Source organism: Tetrahymena thermophila, assembly GCF_000189635.1.
Source record: "Tetrahymena thermophila SB210 genomic scaffold scf_8254574, whole genome shotgun sequence".
Classification (NCBI taxonomy): Eukaryota; Ciliophora; class Oligohymenophorea; order Hymenostomatida; family Tetrahymenidae; genus Tetrahymena; species Tetrahymena thermophila.
In genome coordinates this window covers 51,857-72,513 of record NW_002476345.1, presented here as the reverse complement: position 1 = coordinate 72,513, position 20,657 = coordinate 51,857, and the positions used below count along the sequence as shown (strand labels likewise).

The window sequence follows — 20,657 nt, the reverse complement described above, 5'->3', positions numbered from 1 at the left end:
TTTGAAAATAAGCTTTGCCCTATAAGAGTTTTTAAAAACGCCTAATAGAGAAGAATTTTAGTGATTTACAAATATAAATTATTTAAAAAGTTTACATTTATTTAATTAAAATCAATTTTTTTGTAATTTTTCTTGGCTTTTATTTAATTATTTTTTTTATAGATTTGTTTTTGTAGATAATAATTTAGCCCTTTAACTTTATTGGCTGATAGAATACTTATTTTTAACTAATTAGGTCTATTCTTATGCTATTTTATTTTAATTTTAAGATAAATTTTTAATCAAAGGTAACTTATTTGCAGTTTATGCACTACTTTTATTTAATAACGTTTGTGAATTTGTTAATAATGTCTTTCTTGAATTAAGACCAATATTTAGTTTGACTGAAGGATTTTATTTCTCTTCATCAGTAACTTTATTATTATTATCATTTATTTCTTATTCTATTTCCATTTTACTATTTTCTTGATTTAAGAGATCTGTTAAATTTTAGTTCTAGTTTTTACAGCATGTTAAAATATTTTCTTAATTCATTTTATTTTCCTTTTCTTTACTTGTATTATCTTCTTAAATTAAGCTATCGTCTAGTTAGTTATTATTATTTTCTTAACTATTTATAAATTCATCATAAACAACTTTCAATTCTTCATCAGTCATATTACCTTTTTTTTCAAACAAAACTCTTTCCCAGGTCCTACGACTAGGAATCATGTGCTCCTCTGATTGATTTGGAAATAAATTTAATCTTTTAAATATTTTTTAAGTTAAAATGTTTTTTAAAATAATTAATTCTCTTGAAATAGATACTTCATTGCAGATTTATATATATCTCTTAAAAGTAAAGCAAAATTGAAAGAATGATCATAACACCTAAGATGTGCTAACTCATGAAGCATTATAGCCATAGAAGTAGTTTTATTTAAAAATAATTTGCTATCATTTGGTTTATTAGGATCTCTTAACTTAATATAAACATGGTAGGTTGTAAGATATTCCTTCTATTTTTCTTTACAAAATTTAAAACAAATAGGTTACATAATTTTAAAAACATAATTTAAGAATTAATTTATTTTTTTAATTTACCTAATGGTGAGGAAATGAGAATTTTAATTTTTTTAGTAAATGCGTGTCCAACTATACTAGGATGTCCTTCAGTAAAAAGTGAATAGTAAAGTTCAAATTCCCTTTTTTTAATTGCAAAATTAGTAGGATGAATTATTGACTAAATATGAATTTAATAAAACCTTGCAATAGGCTTGACACTTTCATGTAAATAAGTTAAATGTTGTGCTATATTTTTCCTGTAAAGAAGTGAAACATCTTTTGAGTTAGAATCCTTGTAAGTTTCCCAAGTATGAAACATGGGAGGATAGCTACTTGGGAGTCTTAATTAATAAAATTGATTTGATCAAAATGATTATGTTGAGTAGAATTAATTAATGCATCTTTAAATTTATTTATGATTAATACTTTATCTAAATAACTCCTTTTCTTACAAGGCTCATGTACTTTTCCCTACCTTTATTTTAAGAATATTTAGTTCCTTCAAAATAATCATAAATGTACATACTCTCTTCAGCATTAAGTGGTTTTCTTTAAGGTTTTTCTTCTGCTTTTAACTATTGAGTATTCTTTACTATTAATTTTTTCATCGGTAATTGTTGAAATACAAAGAGTGTAATATAAATAAACAATTTATTTATAATTTTAAATTTATAAATATTTTTTAATAAATGCCTTTTTTGTGATTTAACTAAAACTTTCAATATCTTAAATTGTAAAATTAAAAAAAATATTCATATTATTTTAATAAAAAAGATTTAAAAATAATAGAAAAGATTTAAAATATTTGAAATTTTAGAGTGATGGATTGATGATGTATCAATAAATTGATTGATTAATTTATTAATTCAATATCTTACTTATTATTTATCAAATAAAATATAATATATTAAATTGTTATTAGATAATTTTTTAGTTTGTTTTTATAATGGAATAGAAATCTTATTTATTAAACTAGTTATCAGATAGTTAGATACTTAAATGCATGCATAATAAAAAGGTAGAATTGTTTGTAGCTTTAAAAATAATAAATAAATAAAAGCAACAAAAGAAAAGACAATATAAAAGAAAATAGAAATGAAATTACTCAAATCGTTTTTATCTAGATTTAGATTTTTTTAAAATAGCACTTATAATTAATAAAATCAAGGGCCATTAGCATACTTGAGGAGCAAAATTTAAGCAATATCTTTTATTCCAGGAAGATAAAATGCCAATTTTAGATTAATAGCCCCTAGTAATGAAGAAAAGCTAGGATTACCATAAAATAATAATAATTAAAACATCCCTTAAATAGGATCATTTATTCATCTTTCAAGTCTTTCTTAAATGAATAGTACTTCAATTTAGAACCAAGATTTTCATAACTTTAAATCTACCCTTGAGAAAACTAACTATTAGTTACTCTTCAAAGGCGCTCCTCCTTTAAACTTGAAAGTATTAGAAAAGTGGAGCGATCTTCCAATAGTTGCCTCAGTTAAAAATTTACTTACAAAAAGCTTTGGAGAGAACCTTTCCCCTCTTGAAAAAGTAGTTTTACCTTCAATTTTGAGTGGGGAGAATCACGTTATTTAACATTTAGCTGATAGAGCTACTAATATGATGTTTTTAATCCCTGCTATAATGTTTCTTCTGTAGATAGATCCAGTAGAAGAAGAATAAAATTAGATCAAAGTTTTAATTCTAGCTAAGGATGAGCAAAGTGTGTAAAGTGTCAATGAAGACATAACCTAATTAAAATCTATCTTTTCTTAGGGATACAATTTACATCATCTTTAATAACAGGTGGTTGTTGATACTCCTAAAAATATACTCTCTTAATTGAAAGAGAATAAAATTAACCTTAAATTTGTAAAATACTTTGTTGTAAACGATTTAACAGCTATGTACGAATAAGGGTACGAAAGCGATATAATCGCTGTCAACTCTTACACTTCTGCAGAAAAGTAAACTGTCATTGTTTCAGAAAAGCTTAGAAACGACTATCTCGTAATTGATAATCTGATGGCTAATTTCAAATTCTATATTTATGTCCTTACACAATACGCTTAAGTAGTACTTGAAGACTATGCTTTCAAGGCTAGTCTCTGGACTATTCTAATGCTCTTGTTAATAATTTGCTATCTTACATATAAAATCTAATCTAATCCTGATAAGAAGAAGGAAAAATGAAAGAAACAAATAACTTTAGAGCCAGTGATTTAATCATTTTTACTTTTAGCTTTGAAATTAATTTTGTTTATTTTTGTTATTTATTTTCATATTGCTTTTCTCAATACATTATCAACTTTTTTAATAAAATTTCTTAATATATAATAATTGATTTTAGAATATTTATATCAGAAATATAATCCTACTAACTTACGAATACTCTTTTTTATTGGATTATTCAATATAAATTAAAATTTAAATATTAGTAAAATAGTAAAATTTATATTGAATAATTTATATTTTTAGCATACTTCATATCTTACAACTTAGACATTCACTCATAATAAAATTTTTTAATTATTTTTTAAAAGGTTAAAAATATTTATAAAATTTAAAGCTCTCCTTGTTTATAACTCGTTATTAATAAGTTTTTACAATAAGCATTCATTCAAACACACAAAATTATTATGCTAATTTTAATAGATATAATTATAATTCTTATTTAACATTTGTCTTTTAAACTAACTTAATTTATTTATATAATTTTAATTTAAAATATAAAAAAGAACCATCTCATATACAAAAAAAATTTATTTAAATTTTAATTTTAACTCACTCATTTTGATCTATCTATCTATCGAGCTTATTTTTTTAGTAAGTTCTAGATATTATCAAAATTAATGATTTTGTTTATTTAATAGTGCTAATTTGAAATATCTTGACAATTTTAATAAAATTTTTGATAAAAAATCAAATCTTACATCTACATAATTTATATAATTTTTCAAGCATATAGGTTATTGTTTTAGTTGAAGCTATGTTTAAAAAATTTATAAAGAGATCTGCAGTTATAGGATTTGGGTAAAGTTATAAAATCCTTTAAATCTTATGAACATTAAATCTATTTTAACAAATTAGAGGGTTAGTAACATATAAATTCATCATTGATGAATAATCAAAAAGGGATGCTTAAGGTATCTTTAATGGTTTCTTTAACTCTTTCAGAGCTGCTTACATAGGTAATCAATAATAGATCAAAATAAGCAATCATTGCATAAATAAAAATTATTAAACTAGTTGGTTCAAGCATATATGCTTACCAGACAGGATTCGGAGATTTAGTTTATAATACAGATGAGTACATAGCCAGAAGAGAAGAAGTAATATTAATTTAAGTAAACCATAAACAAATGTTAGATATATTGAATTTGAATATAGATTCACACATAAGTGGCAAAGAAAATTTTAGAACTGAGTTTAGTTAATAGAGGTATTTATCTTAAAGCTGGCTAATATCTTGGAAATCTTGAAAGAATAATGCCAAAGTAACCCTATTTTAGAATCCTTTAATTTTATTAAATAAAATAATAAATAAGTCATTTAATTATGCAATGCATTTTGATTGTAGAATTTTTATAACTAAATAAAAATAATAATTATTAATTTAAATTAATAGAGAATATACAGATGTGTTAAAAGTGCTTTAAGATAGTGGACCAAGTTTACCATTTGAAGAAATAAAAGTAGTATTAGAAAAAGATATTGGAAAAATAGAAGATGTATTTAGTGAATTTGATAAAGAAGCTATAGCAGCAGCTTCTCTAGCTTAAGTGCATAGGGCAAAGTTGAAAAAAAATGGATAGGAAGTCGCTGTTAAAATACAGTTTCCTTTTTTACGTACTTAAACTCACTATGATTTAACTGTTATTAGCTAAATTGTGAAATTATGTGATTGGTTTTTGCAAAAATCACCAGACTTTAAAAACATAAAAATGCATGACTAGTTTTCTAATTTCTAAAAAGTGCTTTTAGAAGTAACTTAAATTTTATTTTAAAGTTAAAAAATTAAATTTATTTTTATTTTAATAGGAGCTTAACTTTTACAATGAAAGAAGTAATGCTGATTTGACAAGAGAGCAATTTAAAAACTACGATTAGTTATATATTCCTTAATATTTCCATGATAATATGTCATAGAGAGTTTTGACTATGGAATTTGTTAGAGGTGTTAAGGTAAATTAGTTATTACAAACTTATAAAATAGATAATTTAAATAAACTATTTTATTGAAATTAAATACAATGAATAACTTTTTTTGATTATTTAGATTAATGATAAAAAAGGGATAGAAAATATGAACCTTAAACCATTAGAATGTGCAAATATTTTGATTGATGTTATGGGAAGAATGCTTTTTAAAACAGCTGTAATCATTGTATCAATAAAAAAATTATTAATACTTTTAATTTATTTATTTATTTAGCATGTGCATGCAGATCCTCACCCAGGAAATATTTTTGTAAGATAACATCCAAATGATCCTGTAATTTATTTAAAAATTTACTTAAAAATTTTTATTGAAAAAAATAAATTTGTAATAGAAAAAACCTTAAATAGTTTTAATTGATCATGGATTTTATGTTGATGTACCACCTTAAATATAAAAAGACTTTTGTGAGTTGTGGTATTCTTTAGTAACATTCAATTATACTAGAATGAAAAAAATAGCTGAGTCTTTAGGAATAGGATAACACTATAGATATTTACCAGTGATTTTCCTGTTTAGAACTATGGAAAGTAAGACAAAATTAGGTAGTGGAATGGGAAAGGAAGATAGAAAGATTCTCTACCAGCAAAACTTGATAAGCTTTGAAAAAATTAGCTTACTTGTTCAAGATCTTCCTCCTGAAATGATTTTTATGATCAGAGCTAATAACATTATAGCTATCCACAATGCTACTTTAGGTGGAACTACTAGAGATAGAGCAGTAAAGTTTACAAATTTTGTAGTTTAAGTGTTGAATCCTTCTTTTATTGGGTACTACTCTAGACTTGCTTGGGTTTACTTCAAATTGATGATGTTTGAGAAATTCCATTCAATATTCAAAATAATTTTTAAATCATACTCAAGAGAAGTTTGATGAATAAACAAATATATATGAAGACATTTAATATAATTTTTTTCCTAAAAAAGTAAATAACTAACTAACTAACTAAATATGTTAAATAAATAATAATATATTTTATAAAATCTCAATGTAAATAATTTTTTGTTTATAAACATAACAAATGTTTAATGTGCATTTTGTTTTAAAGTTGGTATATAAATAGCCATCAATAATGTTTTGATATATTTTAGATATAATTTTACAATTAATTAGAAGTAAGATTTTTAAGAAAATCTTATTAAATAAATAATAGCAACAAACACAACACTTTTTTATGATAATAATAAGAAGATTTCAAATATATTTGGCAGAAATTTTAATTAAAACTTGAAAAAGCTTAGCAAGAAACCAAAATGTAGAAATAAAAGTAGGAATTAACATTCTCAGAAAACAAAGGACATTCAGATACAAATGTTAAACTAGTAAAATGCACATAATAAAGATTAAAAGCAATATGCTAGATTTTTAATTAATTTATTTTAAACAATAGATGAAAATATTCTTGTCTTAATATTTGATTTCTGTAGGTATAATTTATTTTTTTAAATTTAAATACAATAATAGCTAAAACCAAAATATTACTTAAAGGATTTAAGAAAGCACAAGAGCATGCAATTAATTTGTTAACTGATTTGCTCATTAAATGTAATTTAGTATTTTGTATTGATAAATATTTATTCTGTTTAAAAGATATTAAAAAGATTGGAGTTAAAGTTAAAAGAATTACTTAATTGTAAGGAAGAAATGAAACAAATATCTTTTAATTGTTATTCGAAGTTGATACAAATATGAAGATTACACTAAACAGCATCCTTGACTACATAGGAGAAAATTAAAACAAAGAAGTAATTAACAAAGATAATTAAGGCAAAGAAGAAATAGCCAAACCCAAAAAGGAAAATTACTTTATTCGCAGTAATTAAGTTAACTTATTAAATATTCTTAAAAATATTATCTTTTAAAGTAGTTCATGTTAAAAATTGATATATTCTAGACACAATAATAATTATGGATAATAAAATAATTTTAACACGTAAAAAATAGATTTGATCAAAGACATATTTTAAAATGAAAGTAACAATGACATAGAAGAGGATAGAGAATTCACCAATATCAAAAAAACCGAGGATACTTTTGAAGGTTTAAGAGCTGTTGAAGATGTTAAAAATATTAAATCCTTGTCTGAATCCAGAAGTATCATGAAACTTATTAATCGCAAATAACCAGAGCTTCCAAAGTCAAAAGAAGTAAAAATTCTTAATTTTAAAAATTTCTTATGTAAATTTATCAAAAATCAAGACTGAAGAATAAGAAGGGTATAAAGAGTCTGATATAAAACTGCTTAAGGCTTAATAAAAAAGATATTTTGTATCTTAACTGTTAAGGATTAGAAGACCTGTTGAGGATTTGAATAAAAAAAGAAAATTAAAGGAGATTTGTGATCAAGAAGATTAATCTAAAATTCCTGATGCTGAAGATGAGAAAGATGGAAATGATGATGGAGGTATTAATAATTTTGAATAATTGTATTAGTTTTAAATTTTTTTTTTTAAATTAGAAATGTAAATTGTTGAAAAAAGTAAAAAACCAGAATAAAAGTAAGTTAATACACTAAATCCTTTTAGTATTCCCTCTAAAAAAGTAAAAGAAATTAAATTAGATGATTTCAGTATTTGAAATAACATATTTATTAATGTTAAATAATAATTATTAATTCATTTAAAGTGTTTAAATATTTAATATATTTTGTATAGTTAATTATGAGTGCTTAGTTTATATATAAAAAATGATAATTTTACAATATTTTATATCAGTTTAGAATAATTTTACTAATTTATTTTAAAATAATAGTTGCAAATTAATTTGTTTATTTCATACTTAATTTTGTAGATTTTTAAAAATCTTTTAGATAAAAATAAGCTCTCAAATTGAAATAATTTAAAATATTTTGTTTTATTACAAATTATTAAAAATTTTATGAATTTCAATTAAGGTAAAAATTGATATAATTAAATTGAAAAAATAAAATAGTGAATTGAAACAAAAGTATTTTTTGATTCAAACATATTTAATTTAAAGCATTCTTTATTTTTTTTCAAAATTGATTTATGACTAAATTGAATATTAAATAAGTAATTTAGCACTTTTTATGCTTATTAAATGTTGATTAGCTGGTTTATTTTAAGTTAAATTTTTAAACAAAAAATTATAATAAATACTAAAAAAATATAATTTATTCATATGATTATTTAGGATTAGAAAAAATATTTTATTAAAATATGGAAATAATTAAAAAATAGATAAAAGATATTATATTTCTTAAATAAGAAGCTGAGATAATTTCAAATTAAATATATAATAATAATATCTGATGAGTCTAAACATATTTTCGTTATTGAAAATGATAGAAAAATTAATATATTCTAAAATAAAATAAACAATTTTATATAAATGTACAATATATTGCATAAAAACGATTCAATTAATTAATTTTATTAGCAAAAAACGATTAACTTATCAATTAGTAGAGATCAAATTTTTATATTAAATATTAACTAAATAATATTGATAATAAGATTCATTTATTGTATCTATATTTAGAAAAGTTCTGAAAAATATTTTAGATAAACAAAACAAAAAAGATATTCTAGAAAATGGCAGATTTAGAGAACTAGAACCAACCCTACAGTCAAAATAACAACTATCCTAACTATGGGGCTAATGAAAACACTGGATATGATTACGGTAGTTCTAAAGGTTTATTAGGACATGACACCAGAATGAAATTCATTACTAAAGTATACTCTATTTTATCAGTTCAAATTGGTATTACTTGTGCTATGTGCTTCATCGCAATTGAAAACTCTGGATTTAATAGCTTTTTAAAAGATTCTTCTAACCTTTGGTTGTTTTATGTTTCAATTGTTATGACTTTAATCCTCTGCATCATGATTGTTTGCTACAGGAAATTCGCAAGAGAAGTTCCTACGAATTACATATGTCTATTCCTATTTACTTTATTCGAGTCTTATATCGTTGCTTAGATTTGTGTTCTTTATTCCCCTAGAATTGTTATTATGGCAGCTCTTTTGACTATGGGTAAACAAACACTTTTATTTCAAAAACTTATTATTCATCTAAAAATTAAATGAACAAATTAAATAATATTTTCCATATAGAGAAGCTCTATATTATTTCTTGATTTATTTTATAATAATCTAAATTGATTTTTAATAATATAGCAATGTTTATAGCTTTAACTGTTTATGCATTTACAACTAAAACTGATTTTACAGTCATGGGAGGTCTTCTATTTGTTTGCCTCTTTGTTTTTAGTCTTGCTGGTCTCTTTTTACTATTTACAAACAATAATGTTGCTCATATCATATATTGCTGTTTTGGTGTCATCATTTTTTCAATTTACATCATTTATGATACATAATTACTGATGGATAACAAGACTTACTCATATGAAATCGATGACTATATTATTGCCTCTCTCCAACTATACTTGGACATTATTAATATTTTCCTTTATATTTTAGAAATCCTTGGTAGATCTGATTGAAAAAGAACTCAGAGAATTTGGATTAAAATAAGAAAATAGTTTTAACCATAATTTCATTTGTATTTTTAATGAATAATTTTTATGAGAAAATTGGAGAAAATTATGTGAGAATGTTTAAAAAAATTAACAAATTAAATTTAATTTTTGATTATTTTTCTTTTTAAATATTTGAAAATTTTTATGCAAGCAAGCAAATATTTTCCTATTTCTTTCAAAATAAAAGATTAAAATAATTGATATTAAAAAAGGTTTTTTTGTTTTTACAAATAATTTGATTTATTTATAGTAAAATTATAATTAAATATTTCAACATAAATGCTAGATTAGACTAATTTTATGTATTTATTTTGATTAGTATTATTATTAAGTATAAAATGGTTATATCTATTTTGAGTGTATATTTTATTTTGATGAGATTATAATTTATTACCATCAACAATTTATTTTTTGAAGAACGTCTAAAGAAAGAATCATTAATTTATGGTCATTAATAAAGCTATTCTCAATATTTTATATTACTAAGAAAATTTATCTCTTACTTTATTAATAATCTTTATATTAAATAATTATTTTATGAATATTTCAATATAATTTTAATTATTTTATTATAACATGCAATTCAAGTTTTATATTTTTAAGTGTATTATTTTATAAATATTTTAAAATGATTTAAAAATTAATCAACAATGAGTAATATCTCATATTATTTAAATGCTTTACATTCTTTTTTTAATTTGATGAGATTATAATTTATTACAATAAAATATTTGTTTTATTTTTGAATATTTGAATTGTATATTTTAAAAAATTATTAATTCATGTTCATCATAATGAAATTGAAGATTGATTTTAATGAAGAAAAACAGTTTAAATTAAATGGATAAAAAATTTTCTATAATTGTTTAAATTTACATAGAAATATTGATTCACAATGAATGTAAAATGCTATTGAAATTGATCAGTTTTTACAAAAATATTTAAATACTTTACTTTATTTTTCAAAATAAAGAAGTGTATTTATTTAACCTTAAAAACTAAACTTCTTATATGGTACATTAATTAACAATTTTTTAAAAATTGAAAAGTATGAAATGATTTGTAAATATGCTACTTAGGCTTTATTTGCAATGAAATTTTAATGGCTAATATATTTTTTGTATTTTGAAGTTGTCCTAATTTATAATAATAATTTCAGTAAAATATATAAAAATAGCATTAGTTAAGAGAAAAGATAACCTGCTTTTGAGGTTTTATGATTACTTTAGGTTATTAGCTAAAAAAAATGTGTGAGAAAAGAAAATGAAGGAGACAGAGTTTAAACTTTATTCAAAAAATATATACCATGATACGACTAAATATACAATAGGGTTACACTTAAGTAATTTCATGTAGATTATTGAATTATTTGATAATAAGTTAGCATGATAGATGATTAATAATGATTGATATTGATTTTTATGTTTAATAATACGGATGTATTTTATAATGCTGTTTAAATGTTTGGTTTAAATTATATTTTAGATTTCAGAACTGTTTTGATATAATCAACCAGCGAAAAAGCATTAATAGCTTTCTCACTCGTAGATTTGAGAGACATCGAGAGGCATTTCAACAATTTGAGTTTGATAATACTTTTCAGTTTCCTTAAGGAACTTAGCATCAGCAGGGACGACGAAGTTGATGGCAACACCCTTTCTACCGAAACGACCAGATCTACCGATTCTGTGAATATAAGATTCCTTCTTAAGGGGTAAGTCGTAGTTGATAACCAAGTTGACTTGATGGATATCAATACCTCTGGAGAGCAAATCAGTAGTGATAAGAACTCTGGAGGTACCGGTTCTGAATTCCTTCATAATAAGATCTCTGTTTTATTGGTCCATTTCACCGTGCATAGCAGAGACGGTCATATTCTTTTCAATAAGCTTGTCTCTTAATTCATCGACTCTCTTCTTGGTGTTGCAATAGATAATAGCTTAAGCGATTTCGATGTTATTGTATAATTCGACTAAGGTGTCAAACTTCCATTCTTCCTTATCTAAGGCGATGTAGAATTATTTAATACCGTCCAAAGTCAAGTCATCATTCTTGACAAGGATAGTAGCGGGGTCTCTCATAAATTACTTGGTAATTTCAAGAATTTCGGGAGCCATGGTAGCAGAGAAAAGAGCAACCTAGATATCGTGGGGTAAGTTTTAGAAGATTTTGTTAATTTGATCCTTGAAACCTCTTCCTAACATTTCATCGGCTTCGTCCAAAATGAATAATTTTAAGTGATCGGTGACTAAAGTCTTCTTTTAGATTAAATCCAAAACTCTACCAGGGGTACCAACAACAACTTGGACACCTTCTCTTAATCTCTTTCTATCTTCCTTGGGATCAGTACCACCAGTGCAAGCATAGGCGGAGACCTTCAAGAATTCACCTAAGTACATAATAACCTTTTTATTTAAAAAATATTCTTAATATTTTGCTGCTAAGTAATTAATTGCTATGCTATTTAAATTATAAAGAGATCTTTCGCTTGACTATTCTGTTACATACAACAAAGTGAAAGAAAGATACTCTCTGATATATTAGACTTTTTCTAAAAGAGAAAGATTATTTCTTTTAAGATTAACTCCTAAAATGAAAAAAATTCTCTAAAAGTATAAAGACTAACTACGTATGAATGTATATATGTTTGTGTTTGCTTTATAATATTAAAAATTCTTCTTACGGTGATAGTTTATTGGGCTAATTCTCTGGTGGGGGCAAGAATCAAAGCTTAAGTGTGGGGAGAGCTAGTGTCGATGACTTATAAAGTGGCAATAGAGAAAGTAGCAGTCTTACCAGTACCAGATTGGGCTTGGGCGATAGTATCTTTACCCTTAATGATAGGGATAATACCGCATTGTTGGATGGGGGAGGGCTTTTCGAAACCATAACCTATTTAATAAAATAATATTTAGCTTAAGTTATTTAATGAAATAAATTTTTAAAATTCTTCTAATTCTCATTAATTAAAGCTTTTCTCAACCAAGATCATCATTTATTTTTTAACTCAAAACATTTTATTAATCTGAGCTATTATTTTTTACTAGCAAATCTAAAATTTTTGTTGTTGGAATATTTATGCTGTGATATTAGTTAGTTAGTTTGTTAGCTAGTTTTACATCATGCTTCAGAATTATAGTTTTTTTAAACAAAATCATGTTGTTCAACAGATATATTTTTAACAAGGGATTAAACCTGAATAAAAATGCATTAAAGAAATTGAAGTTTAGGCATTTTTTATCACATATTTTTCCTATAGGCAAACAACCTTCTTAGCTGTTCAAGTATTAAGAAGTGTTTTTACTATACACAAAGCCATTTCATGCCCTCTAAGACAAAACCCAAAAATATTTTAAACTTATTTCTTCAAAACTTAATTATGAAGAACCATTTATTATACTTCTTTTGTTTTTATTACAGAGTCAAGTCAGTTTGCTTCACTTGGTTAAAAATTGCTCAGAACGAATGAGAAGAAATTTGAATTGAAGTAGGTTATTTAAATCGATATTAGAAAATGAATCTCTTACCATAGATACCTCTGAGGAGATCTTCCTTAAGTTATAACTTGTGGAAAGAATCAACAGATTCGAACCAGTTGGTTTCAATATCGGTAGTCTTTTCTTGTTTTACTTCCTTTTGTTCCTCGCTCATTTTTAATTTTTACTTTTCAGAATTTGATTTTTTAATTTTTTTTTGATTTTTCTTTGTTTTTCTTAATTATTGTTTTATGATTACAATCAAAATTTAGTATCTTTTAAAGGTATACTCAAAGACGAAAACTTTCTTTCTTTTTTTACCCACTTTAATTTAATCCTCATCAATACCATCGAAGATGTGTTCTGTAAATTAAATAATAGATCTTCTCTATCATTTACTATTCCATTTAAACTATAGAAAAGCTCTCTCTCAATCACCTCTTAATTTAAATCTAAATGCAAAATCTGAAAGATATGTTTAAGTTATAATATTCTTTCTAAGTGCTAGTCCTATAAATTTACGCCATTGCATTGATCGCATATGCCATTTTTTATTTCATTGATTAGACATTGTCTTAAGTGTACTTGAATATTTTAAACTATTTTAATTTTACTGTTTATATTTTCGCTTTTAAAATTCATTCATATTTCTAACATTTTCATGTATTATAAAAATAGATTTCATGTAATATACTAACCAAATGATTATTTTTGGAATTACTGCTAACTACCTCTTTATATAATTACTTTTTTCTAAGTTTTTAATTGAAATTCTATTTTCCTCCCAAAATTTATATTTTTTTGTTATAGATAAATTTATAGTAATTCGCTATGAAAATCTAAATTATAAATTAGTTAATTTTTCTGTTTATAATTAAAATATAAATTTTATAATCATTTTGTCTTTCTGAATTTTCGCTCTTCTAAAGAAATTTTAAAAAACTTCTTTTTACTCAATATTAATTTTTAAATAAATGGAGAATATAATTTAGGAACTCAACTATTGCGTCAAATCGCTTTTCAAAATAATTTACAACTTAAAAAAATATTCTTCAATTTTTGAAAACCGCCTTGCTTAAGAGCAAGATTAAATTAAATTTTTGCCCGCTCTTTGTATATTTTTAGTCTTTTTTGAGAATATCTATAGATACACTACAAAAACAATCAAAAACAGCTTTGTTTGACAAGTTAAAAAAAATATTTTTCAATGTATTTTATTGATTTGCTAGACAAAGATGAAATTATATATTTTGTAAGTGTTTAAAATTAAATAAATATTTTCCTTTTAGTGTTAAATCTTTCAATTTGACATAATTAGTATTTTCCATTTTTTTATTTTCATTTTTAACTAATTTTAATTTTAAAGCTTTAATTAGTTAAAATATAAAAATCAATAACATCACATCTTAAATATACTTTAAATAAAATTTAAAAATCATTTTAAAAATTATTTTTTATTTTTTTTATCATTCAATACATTTTTAGTTTCTTTATTCTTCTACAAAAATTATTTTTGATTTTAATATGTGAAAGTTGTAGGATTTTATAAAATTAAATATCTTCTTTCATTTTACAAGAAAATAAATAAAATAATTCAAAATTTGTAAATAAAAATTTAGCTTATCAATAAAAGTTTCAAATTTTATTATAAATATTTTATTTTCTTTAGTATAAACCTTAATACTAATCATTTCTAAATTGATCAAAATTTTTTGTTTTTAAAGTCTTCATTTTTTATTTTTTGTTATTTTTAAAAACTTAACTTGGATATGGTTTGCCTTAACTTGGAGGGGTACCAGTAAGTATATATGATATGAATTTAGATTAAAAAGTAAAAAATATTTTTACAAATGAAAATACTGAATAATTTATGATAAAAATCTTGTAATTTAATGATAAAATATATAATAAATAGCTCATTTGAAGACTAGATTTTGATAAATTAAAAATTATTTATTTATAAATTTTAATTAATATGTAACAAATATTCTAGAAAATATTTCTAAAATTAATTATTTTTTTCTAAATTCAAAATTTAGAATGTGCAATGTAATATGGATAATCTGTGTATCCGTTCCTATCTCCATTATACAAGAAGACTGATCTTAAGTTTTTATTTATATTGCCTCTCTCTTTAATTCTTTAAGGAATATCAGGGTTAGTAATAGATAGAACTTCAAAAGCAACTGCTTAGTAACCTATATCTCTAACTAAACTATTTGCCTCTTCAAAACTTTGAAAATCACTATTTGCTATCATATTACCGTTATAAAATGACTTTATGATTTTAAAAAATTCTGGCATAGGGTCTTCAAGATTATATTTACTAAATTCTATTTCTGTTTATTTTTGTTACGTAGGAATTATATCTAAATAACCTACTTTTTTAATTTCTACAAAAGCTAATTTTCTCTTTTCAATTTCTTTTAGTAGATATGCCATAAGCTCAATAGGATTGGAATCACTCATACTGTATTATTTATTTATTGGAGATAACTTAATAGATAATCTATCGTTACTATAAACAGTGAGAATCTCATCAATAATTTCCAAACAAAATCTGCATCTATTTTGAATTGATCCACCATACTCATCCTTTCTGTTATTAGAGCCATCTCTAAGAAATTGATCAATTAAAAAACCGTTTCCTGCATTAATTTATATTCCATCAAATCCTGCTTATTTTGCATTTAAAGCTGCTTTCTTAAAATCTAATTTAATTCTATTTATATCTTCTTTTGTCATTTCGGAAGGGACTGAAAACAATTCATCTTTACAAAACATGTTTTTTCCCTCAATCTAAATCTGAGATGGTGCAAGAGCAGATACTCCTTATGGTAATTATGAATCACTAACTACTCTCCCAGGATGAAATAACGACAAATATATATTTGTAGTTCTACTATGAACTTTATCAACTACTTCTAGCCATGCATTTGTTTATTACTCATTATAAATTCCAGCTAACCCTTTAAATGGAAAATAGTCTGCATTCACATAACAATCATCTGTGATAATTAGAGCATTATGATACCTTTACATATAAAAATATCCCATTAAGTCAACAGGCATATTATTTAATTTATTTGCTCTGCATCTGTTAATTGAAGGCACAACAAACCTATTTTTCATATTTGTATTGCCTAGTTTAAAGGACTCAAAAAGTTCCTTATTTTAATTATTTATTCCAGTTTTCATTTTAATTAATAATATTCTTAAGAATTGCAAAATTAATTTTTTGATATATTATTTTTATTTGCTAATAGTTTTTAAGTGTAATTTATACACGCAAACCTCTATATTTACATAATATTATTCATTTTTATTACTCAAATTTTATGCCTATTACCAAAAATTAAAATACACATCAAAAATTTTACTTTGATTCTGATTGTTTGTAAACTGAGTTTGTAACATAAATTTCTAATTTATTTAAAAAAATCCATTAACATTTAGTATAAAATTAAATATCTTAAATAATTTACTGCTATCAAATAATATATTCGATTTATTAAAATTTACTTTTAAAAAAATTAAATTGTAAACAACAAATCAAATTTATTAAATTTAAAATTAAATTATTAAAAAAGTTTCATCAAAAATCAAATAAATTTTAAATAAGATTTTCTTTGAATTCAATTCTTAAATGAAACTCTAATTTTTATAGCTTAAATAAATTAACTATCGTTTGAATGCTATTTTTAAAAATTATTAATAAATTCCAACTATGAAAATATTTTATATGAATATATATTTGCTTAATTTTAGTTAATTTTATAGATTTAAATAAGTTATTTAATAGCTTCTAAAACATTTATTTAGGTGCAAAATTAATTTTTGATAATTTTATATAAAAAAATTGATTTTAACAAGATAAAATATGAATTATTTAAATTTCACAATTTTTCATGCTTAATTCTTTGAACAAATCTAATAATAGTCCAAATAATTTCATAATTCTTTAGATTTAAGATATTCATCCATCTACTAAAATATATTAAACTGATATTCAGGTAAGTTTTTTTATACTTTTAGGACCATTTCAACTAGTTTATCACCAAAACCTTAAAGGGTTTCTTTTCTTTCTGTTGCCCATTATGAATCACTGAATATTACTTGCATATTTAATTCAGAAGGAAATCCTAAAATTAATGGTTCTCCATATTTTTAAAAATCTTGTTGATCCTCTCTTGAAATTACGGCATCTACTTTTGCTTTCATAAAACCTGGCCTTTATAAATTTTGAAATTCTTTAAGAACATGCAATTAAGATTCATTATATGTTGCTGTGGTACTTTTCAAGTATTGCAAAACTATTTACTAGATTATGGCACAAACATAATAGCAGTTTCTTTTTATAAAAAAACAAATAAAATGTAAGCTCTTTAAATAATGATAAAAATAATTTATTTATTTATTTTTTTACTGCTTTAATTGTTAATTTTCTTAAACTCCTTCAAGAACAGACCAAGGCTTATTAAGAATCTCTTAAAGCAAAATTCTAACTATGAAGAAATGTAATATAATCATCTGCATAACTGATTTATTTTAAGTTCTAAAAATGTTTAAAAATAATAAATCATAGATTTTATAATTTACTAATATTGCCCATATTTGGTAAATTGGATTCTTTCAAGTTCAAATTTTGTTAAGTAATTAGGTGGAGGAAAAGAAAATTGCTTTGTTAGTTTAGCAAAAAAAAGTATTAACTCTTTACTAATTTATGATTCTGACAAGTTATCTATTAAGCAATCTAACATAACCTTCACAATATTCTAAAATTAATTAAGTGTGTTATATTTTTTTGGTTTTAAAGAATTATGTTACTTTTAATTATTGAATTTTAGATTTATTGACTTCCTTTGCTGATTTTTTCTCTAATTCTAAATCAATATTTAATTTTTTATCATACACTAAAAGCTTAAAAGCTCTTTCACAAGAAACTTTTATATATTACTTGCTATCCTTTATATAAATGTTAAATATTTCATTAAATAATAAAAAATAAAATTAATTTTTTTACATTTAAAGCTTATGAAATTAAGTTGTACACTTTTTTCATTTAAACATCTCTTTTATTATGAATATAAAATTGCATAGTCTTTTTGAAAATTACAAAAAAGAAGGCAACTCTACGAAACTATCCAATTATTTATTTTTTCCTTTTTAAAAAATGTATTTAATAGATTATTTATGACTCAATAATACCTACCTCTTTTTTGAAATCTTACCTTCTTCATCGTTATCTGATTAGTTTTGTTATAAGTTTTATTAACTTTTAAATAGAGAGCTCTTTTACACAACAGTTTATTTTTTTTATTCGTCAGTGTTTTTATTTTTTTTGAGCTGATCTAAATATTGTTTCCTTTGTAATTCCTCTCTTAAATTTAATACTTCTTGCTTTTGTTAATCTTATATTAATTATATTTATAATAGTGATTGGTATAATAATTAAATTTTTACCATATTAAGCTTATTTAACATTTTGAATATAAATATCTGGATCAAAATCATAAACTTCTTTAAATGCCTTTTTCAAATCTCTATTTTTTATTCTCTGTTGATTAAGTTTAAACTCCTTGATATATTATTTATAAATTTAATTCATTATTTACATCTTTAGCCATAATCTCAACAAATTCATCAACTAATTATTTTTAAATAATTTAAATAAGAAGAATTAACAATTTTAATAAAATTTTAAGTAGATTTAGCTAATTTTACAATAATATCAACAAAATAAAAAATATTTAATTAAATTTCTAATTTTAACTAACTGTATTTATTTAAATATTTTGAAGAGATTTTATTAATTTGGTTAATAAGATTTATTTTTAATATAAAAATCTTTTTAAAATAGAAAAAGATACTAAAATATTTTTAACTTTAAAAAGACAAACTAATTATTTTAATTGGAATAATTATTTACGATTCTTAAATTTACTAATGGCAAATTTAGGTACTTTATCAAATTATTGCTATATTGAAGGAGGTAAGTCGACAAGTTAATTATATGATTAGCTCATCAATTTTAAATCATGATAATTAGGCATATTTATAGGTTTTTAAATGCTCTTTATATTTGGAGATTTATTTTGTAAGTCTTTTAAATAAAATGGTGGGATTTCTAATTCTACTTTTTAAAAGCTTTTGATTTATTAGCTTTTATTAACTTTTATTTTTTTAGATAGGTTAGTATCTTAGAAAGACTAGTCTTATTCTCTATCAATTGGTGCAAATTATTCTATTAAAAATTTAAACTAAGATTTACAAATAGAATTATAACTAAAATACTCTAGAAATCATATTGTTATTCTAGGACACTCTTTTAATTTATTAGCTACTATAATTTTTGTTACATATCCAGCCTTTTTAACCTATTCTATTCGAGTTGGTCATAGTGAATTCCATTAAATTAAATTAACTCATTTTATTGAGTATTTTAATATGTATAACCATTTAAAATTTCAAGTTTTTATAAATCTTTTTTAATTTCAATTTCTTTCTAAAATGTATCATTGATTAAATTTTTTAATTAATCTATTTTTTGGTTGATTAGAGCATATTCTTTTTCTTTTATTTTCATTTAATTATATAAAAATTTTTAATTGTGCTGCTCAAGTTCCTATTGCTTTGTATAGTAATTCTATAGGATTACATTATTTTAGTATTAAAGTAGCTATTTATAAGTAAATATTTTAATATAATAACTTAATTCATTATTAATTTATTTACTGAATTGTAATTGTTCCATTAGTGATATGAGTCCAAAAATTTTTCACTCTCTTAAGTAGATACTGCAGCTAAATTATAGAAGCAAAAAGATTATTGATTTCATACTTTCTAAATTGTAAATTATACTTACTTTCATTAGAATAAGTGATATTTTAATCTAATTTAGCTATTGATCTTGTGGAGGTTTCAGTTTTATCTTTTGACTAAAAATGAAAAATAAATAAACAAAGCAATTCTATTATCAAATAATTTTACAGAATTAGACAATAGATTTTATCCTAACTTGGATAATCTACTCATTTTTTATTTATTACACTTTAGCTTTTCAGAAAAGCCTAATAAGTTTTACTAAATGATTAGAAATATAAAGCTAGTATTTTTGATAAATATTGCTTATATTCTTTTAATTAACAATTTTTTATTAAATATCTTGAAAATTTTTCAATTTATATTAATTTCTCAAATTAATAATAAAGCAACATAATTCTACTTAATTTCTTTCATTTTGTATTCATTTTAAATCTTTTAATGTAATCTGATCAAATTTCTTGAGATCAATACAAATACTTTTGTTTGGTTAATATATCCCTCTCTTTTAATTTAAAATTGACAATATTACATAATCAAATAACAAATTATATTATAAAATTAATTTTTAATGAATCCGTAAGCAGAGTAAAA

At 22.6% G+C, this 20,657-nt stretch overlaps 8 protein-coding genes across 8 annotated transcripts; 4 read left to right on the top strand and 4 right to left on the bottom strand. All coding sequences in view use genetic code 6, as the record gives it.

Annotated features, from left to right (window-relative positions):
* Positions 1 to 111: 111 nt before the first annotated feature.
* On the bottom strand, positions 112 to 1,652 carry TTHERM_01197170 (hypothetical protein; the record flags this gene model as incomplete). The annotated part of the gene is made up of 6 exons (XM_001020284.3): positions 112 to 745; positions 808 to 1,006; positions 1,084 to 1,184; positions 1,245 to 1,385; positions 1,471 to 1,519; positions 1,571 to 1,652. The coding sequence occupies 6 exons, from the start codon at positions 1,650 to 1,652 to the stop codon at positions 112 to 114; spliced, it is 1,206 nt and encodes a 401-aa protein (XP_001020284.2).
* A 487-nt stretch (positions 1,653 to 2,139) lies between these two features.
* On the top strand, positions 2,140 to 3,234 carry TTHERM_01197160 (transmembrane protein, putative; the record flags this gene model as incomplete). The annotated part of the gene is made up of 1 exon (XM_001020283.3): positions 2,140 to 3,234. One exon carries the CDS (start codon positions 2,140 to 2,142, stop codon positions 3,232 to 3,234), a length of 1,095 nt encoding a protein of 364 aa, XP_001020283.2.
* Positions 3,235 to 4,030: 796 nt separating this feature from the next.
* On the top strand, positions 4,031 to 6,134 carry TTHERM_01197150 (ABC1 family protein; the record flags this gene model as incomplete). Its single annotated transcript, XM_001020282.2, has 9 exons — positions 4,031 to 4,074; positions 4,132 to 4,232; positions 4,291 to 4,373; positions 4,432 to 4,538; positions 4,670 to 5,027; positions 5,083 to 5,226; positions 5,321 to 5,419; positions 5,477 to 5,536; positions 5,595 to 6,134. The coding sequence occupies 9 exons, from the start codon at positions 4,031 to 4,033 to the stop codon at positions 6,132 to 6,134; spliced, it is 1,536 nt and encodes a 511-aa protein (XP_001020282.2).
* A 380-nt stretch (positions 6,135 to 6,514) lies between these two features.
* TTHERM_01197140 (bromodomain associated protein) lies at positions 6,515 to 7,838 on the top strand (the record flags this gene model as incomplete). The annotated part of the gene is made up of 7 exons (XM_001020281.3): positions 6,515 to 6,583; positions 6,652 to 6,688; positions 6,750 to 6,806; positions 6,852 to 7,076; positions 7,206 to 7,408; positions 7,461 to 7,665; positions 7,720 to 7,838. 7 exons carry the CDS (start codon positions 6,515 to 6,517, stop codon positions 7,836 to 7,838), a joined length of 915 nt encoding a protein of 304 aa, XP_001020281.3.
* Positions 7,839 to 8,815: 977 nt separating this feature from the next.
* Positions 8,816 to 9,729, top strand: TTHERM_01197130 (inhibitor of apoptosis-promoting Bax1 protein; the record flags this gene model as incomplete). Its single annotated transcript, XM_001020280.3, has 2 exons — positions 8,816 to 9,260; positions 9,404 to 9,729. 2 exons carry the CDS (start codon positions 8,816 to 8,818, stop codon positions 9,727 to 9,729), a joined length of 771 nt encoding a protein of 256 aa, XP_001020280.1.
* Positions 9,730 to 11,303: 1,574 nt separating this feature from the next.
* Positions 11,304 to 13,416, bottom strand: TTHERM_01197120 (DEAD/DEAH-box helicase; the record flags this gene model as incomplete). The annotated part of the gene is made up of 3 exons (XM_001020279.2): positions 11,304 to 12,170; positions 12,449 to 12,657; positions 13,293 to 13,416. The coding sequence occupies 3 exons, from the start codon at positions 13,414 to 13,416 to the stop codon at positions 11,304 to 11,306; spliced, it is 1,200 nt and encodes a 399-aa protein (XP_001020279.2).
* A 1,853-nt stretch (positions 13,417 to 15,269) lies between these two features.
* Positions 15,270 to 16,439, bottom strand: TTHERM_01197090 (FAD/FMN-binding family oxidoreductase; the record flags this gene model as incomplete). The annotated part of the gene is made up of 1 exon (XM_001020276.1): positions 15,270 to 16,439. One exon carries the CDS (start codon positions 16,437 to 16,439, stop codon positions 15,270 to 15,272), a length of 1,170 nt encoding a protein of 389 aa, XP_001020276.1.
* A 753-nt stretch (positions 16,440 to 17,192) lies between these two features.
* TTHERM_01197080 (hypothetical protein) lies at positions 17,193 to 20,369 on the bottom strand (the record flags this gene model as incomplete). The annotated part of the gene is made up of 12 exons (XM_001020275.2): positions 20,232 to 20,369; positions 20,107 to 20,179; positions 19,977 to 20,044; positions 19,536 to 19,920; positions 19,171 to 19,485; positions 18,857 to 18,888; positions 18,705 to 18,798; positions 18,454 to 18,652; positions 18,265 to 18,403; positions 18,069 to 18,206; positions 17,841 to 18,016; positions 17,193 to 17,796 (listed from the first exon to the last, which is right to left on the bottom strand). The coding sequence occupies exons 1-12, from the start codon at positions 20,274 to 20,276 to the stop codon at positions 17,193 to 17,195; spliced, it is 2,268 nt and encodes a 755-aa protein (XP_001020275.2). The 5' UTR covers positions 20,277 to 20,369.
* Between the last annotated feature and the right edge of the window lie 288 nt (positions 20,370 to 20,657).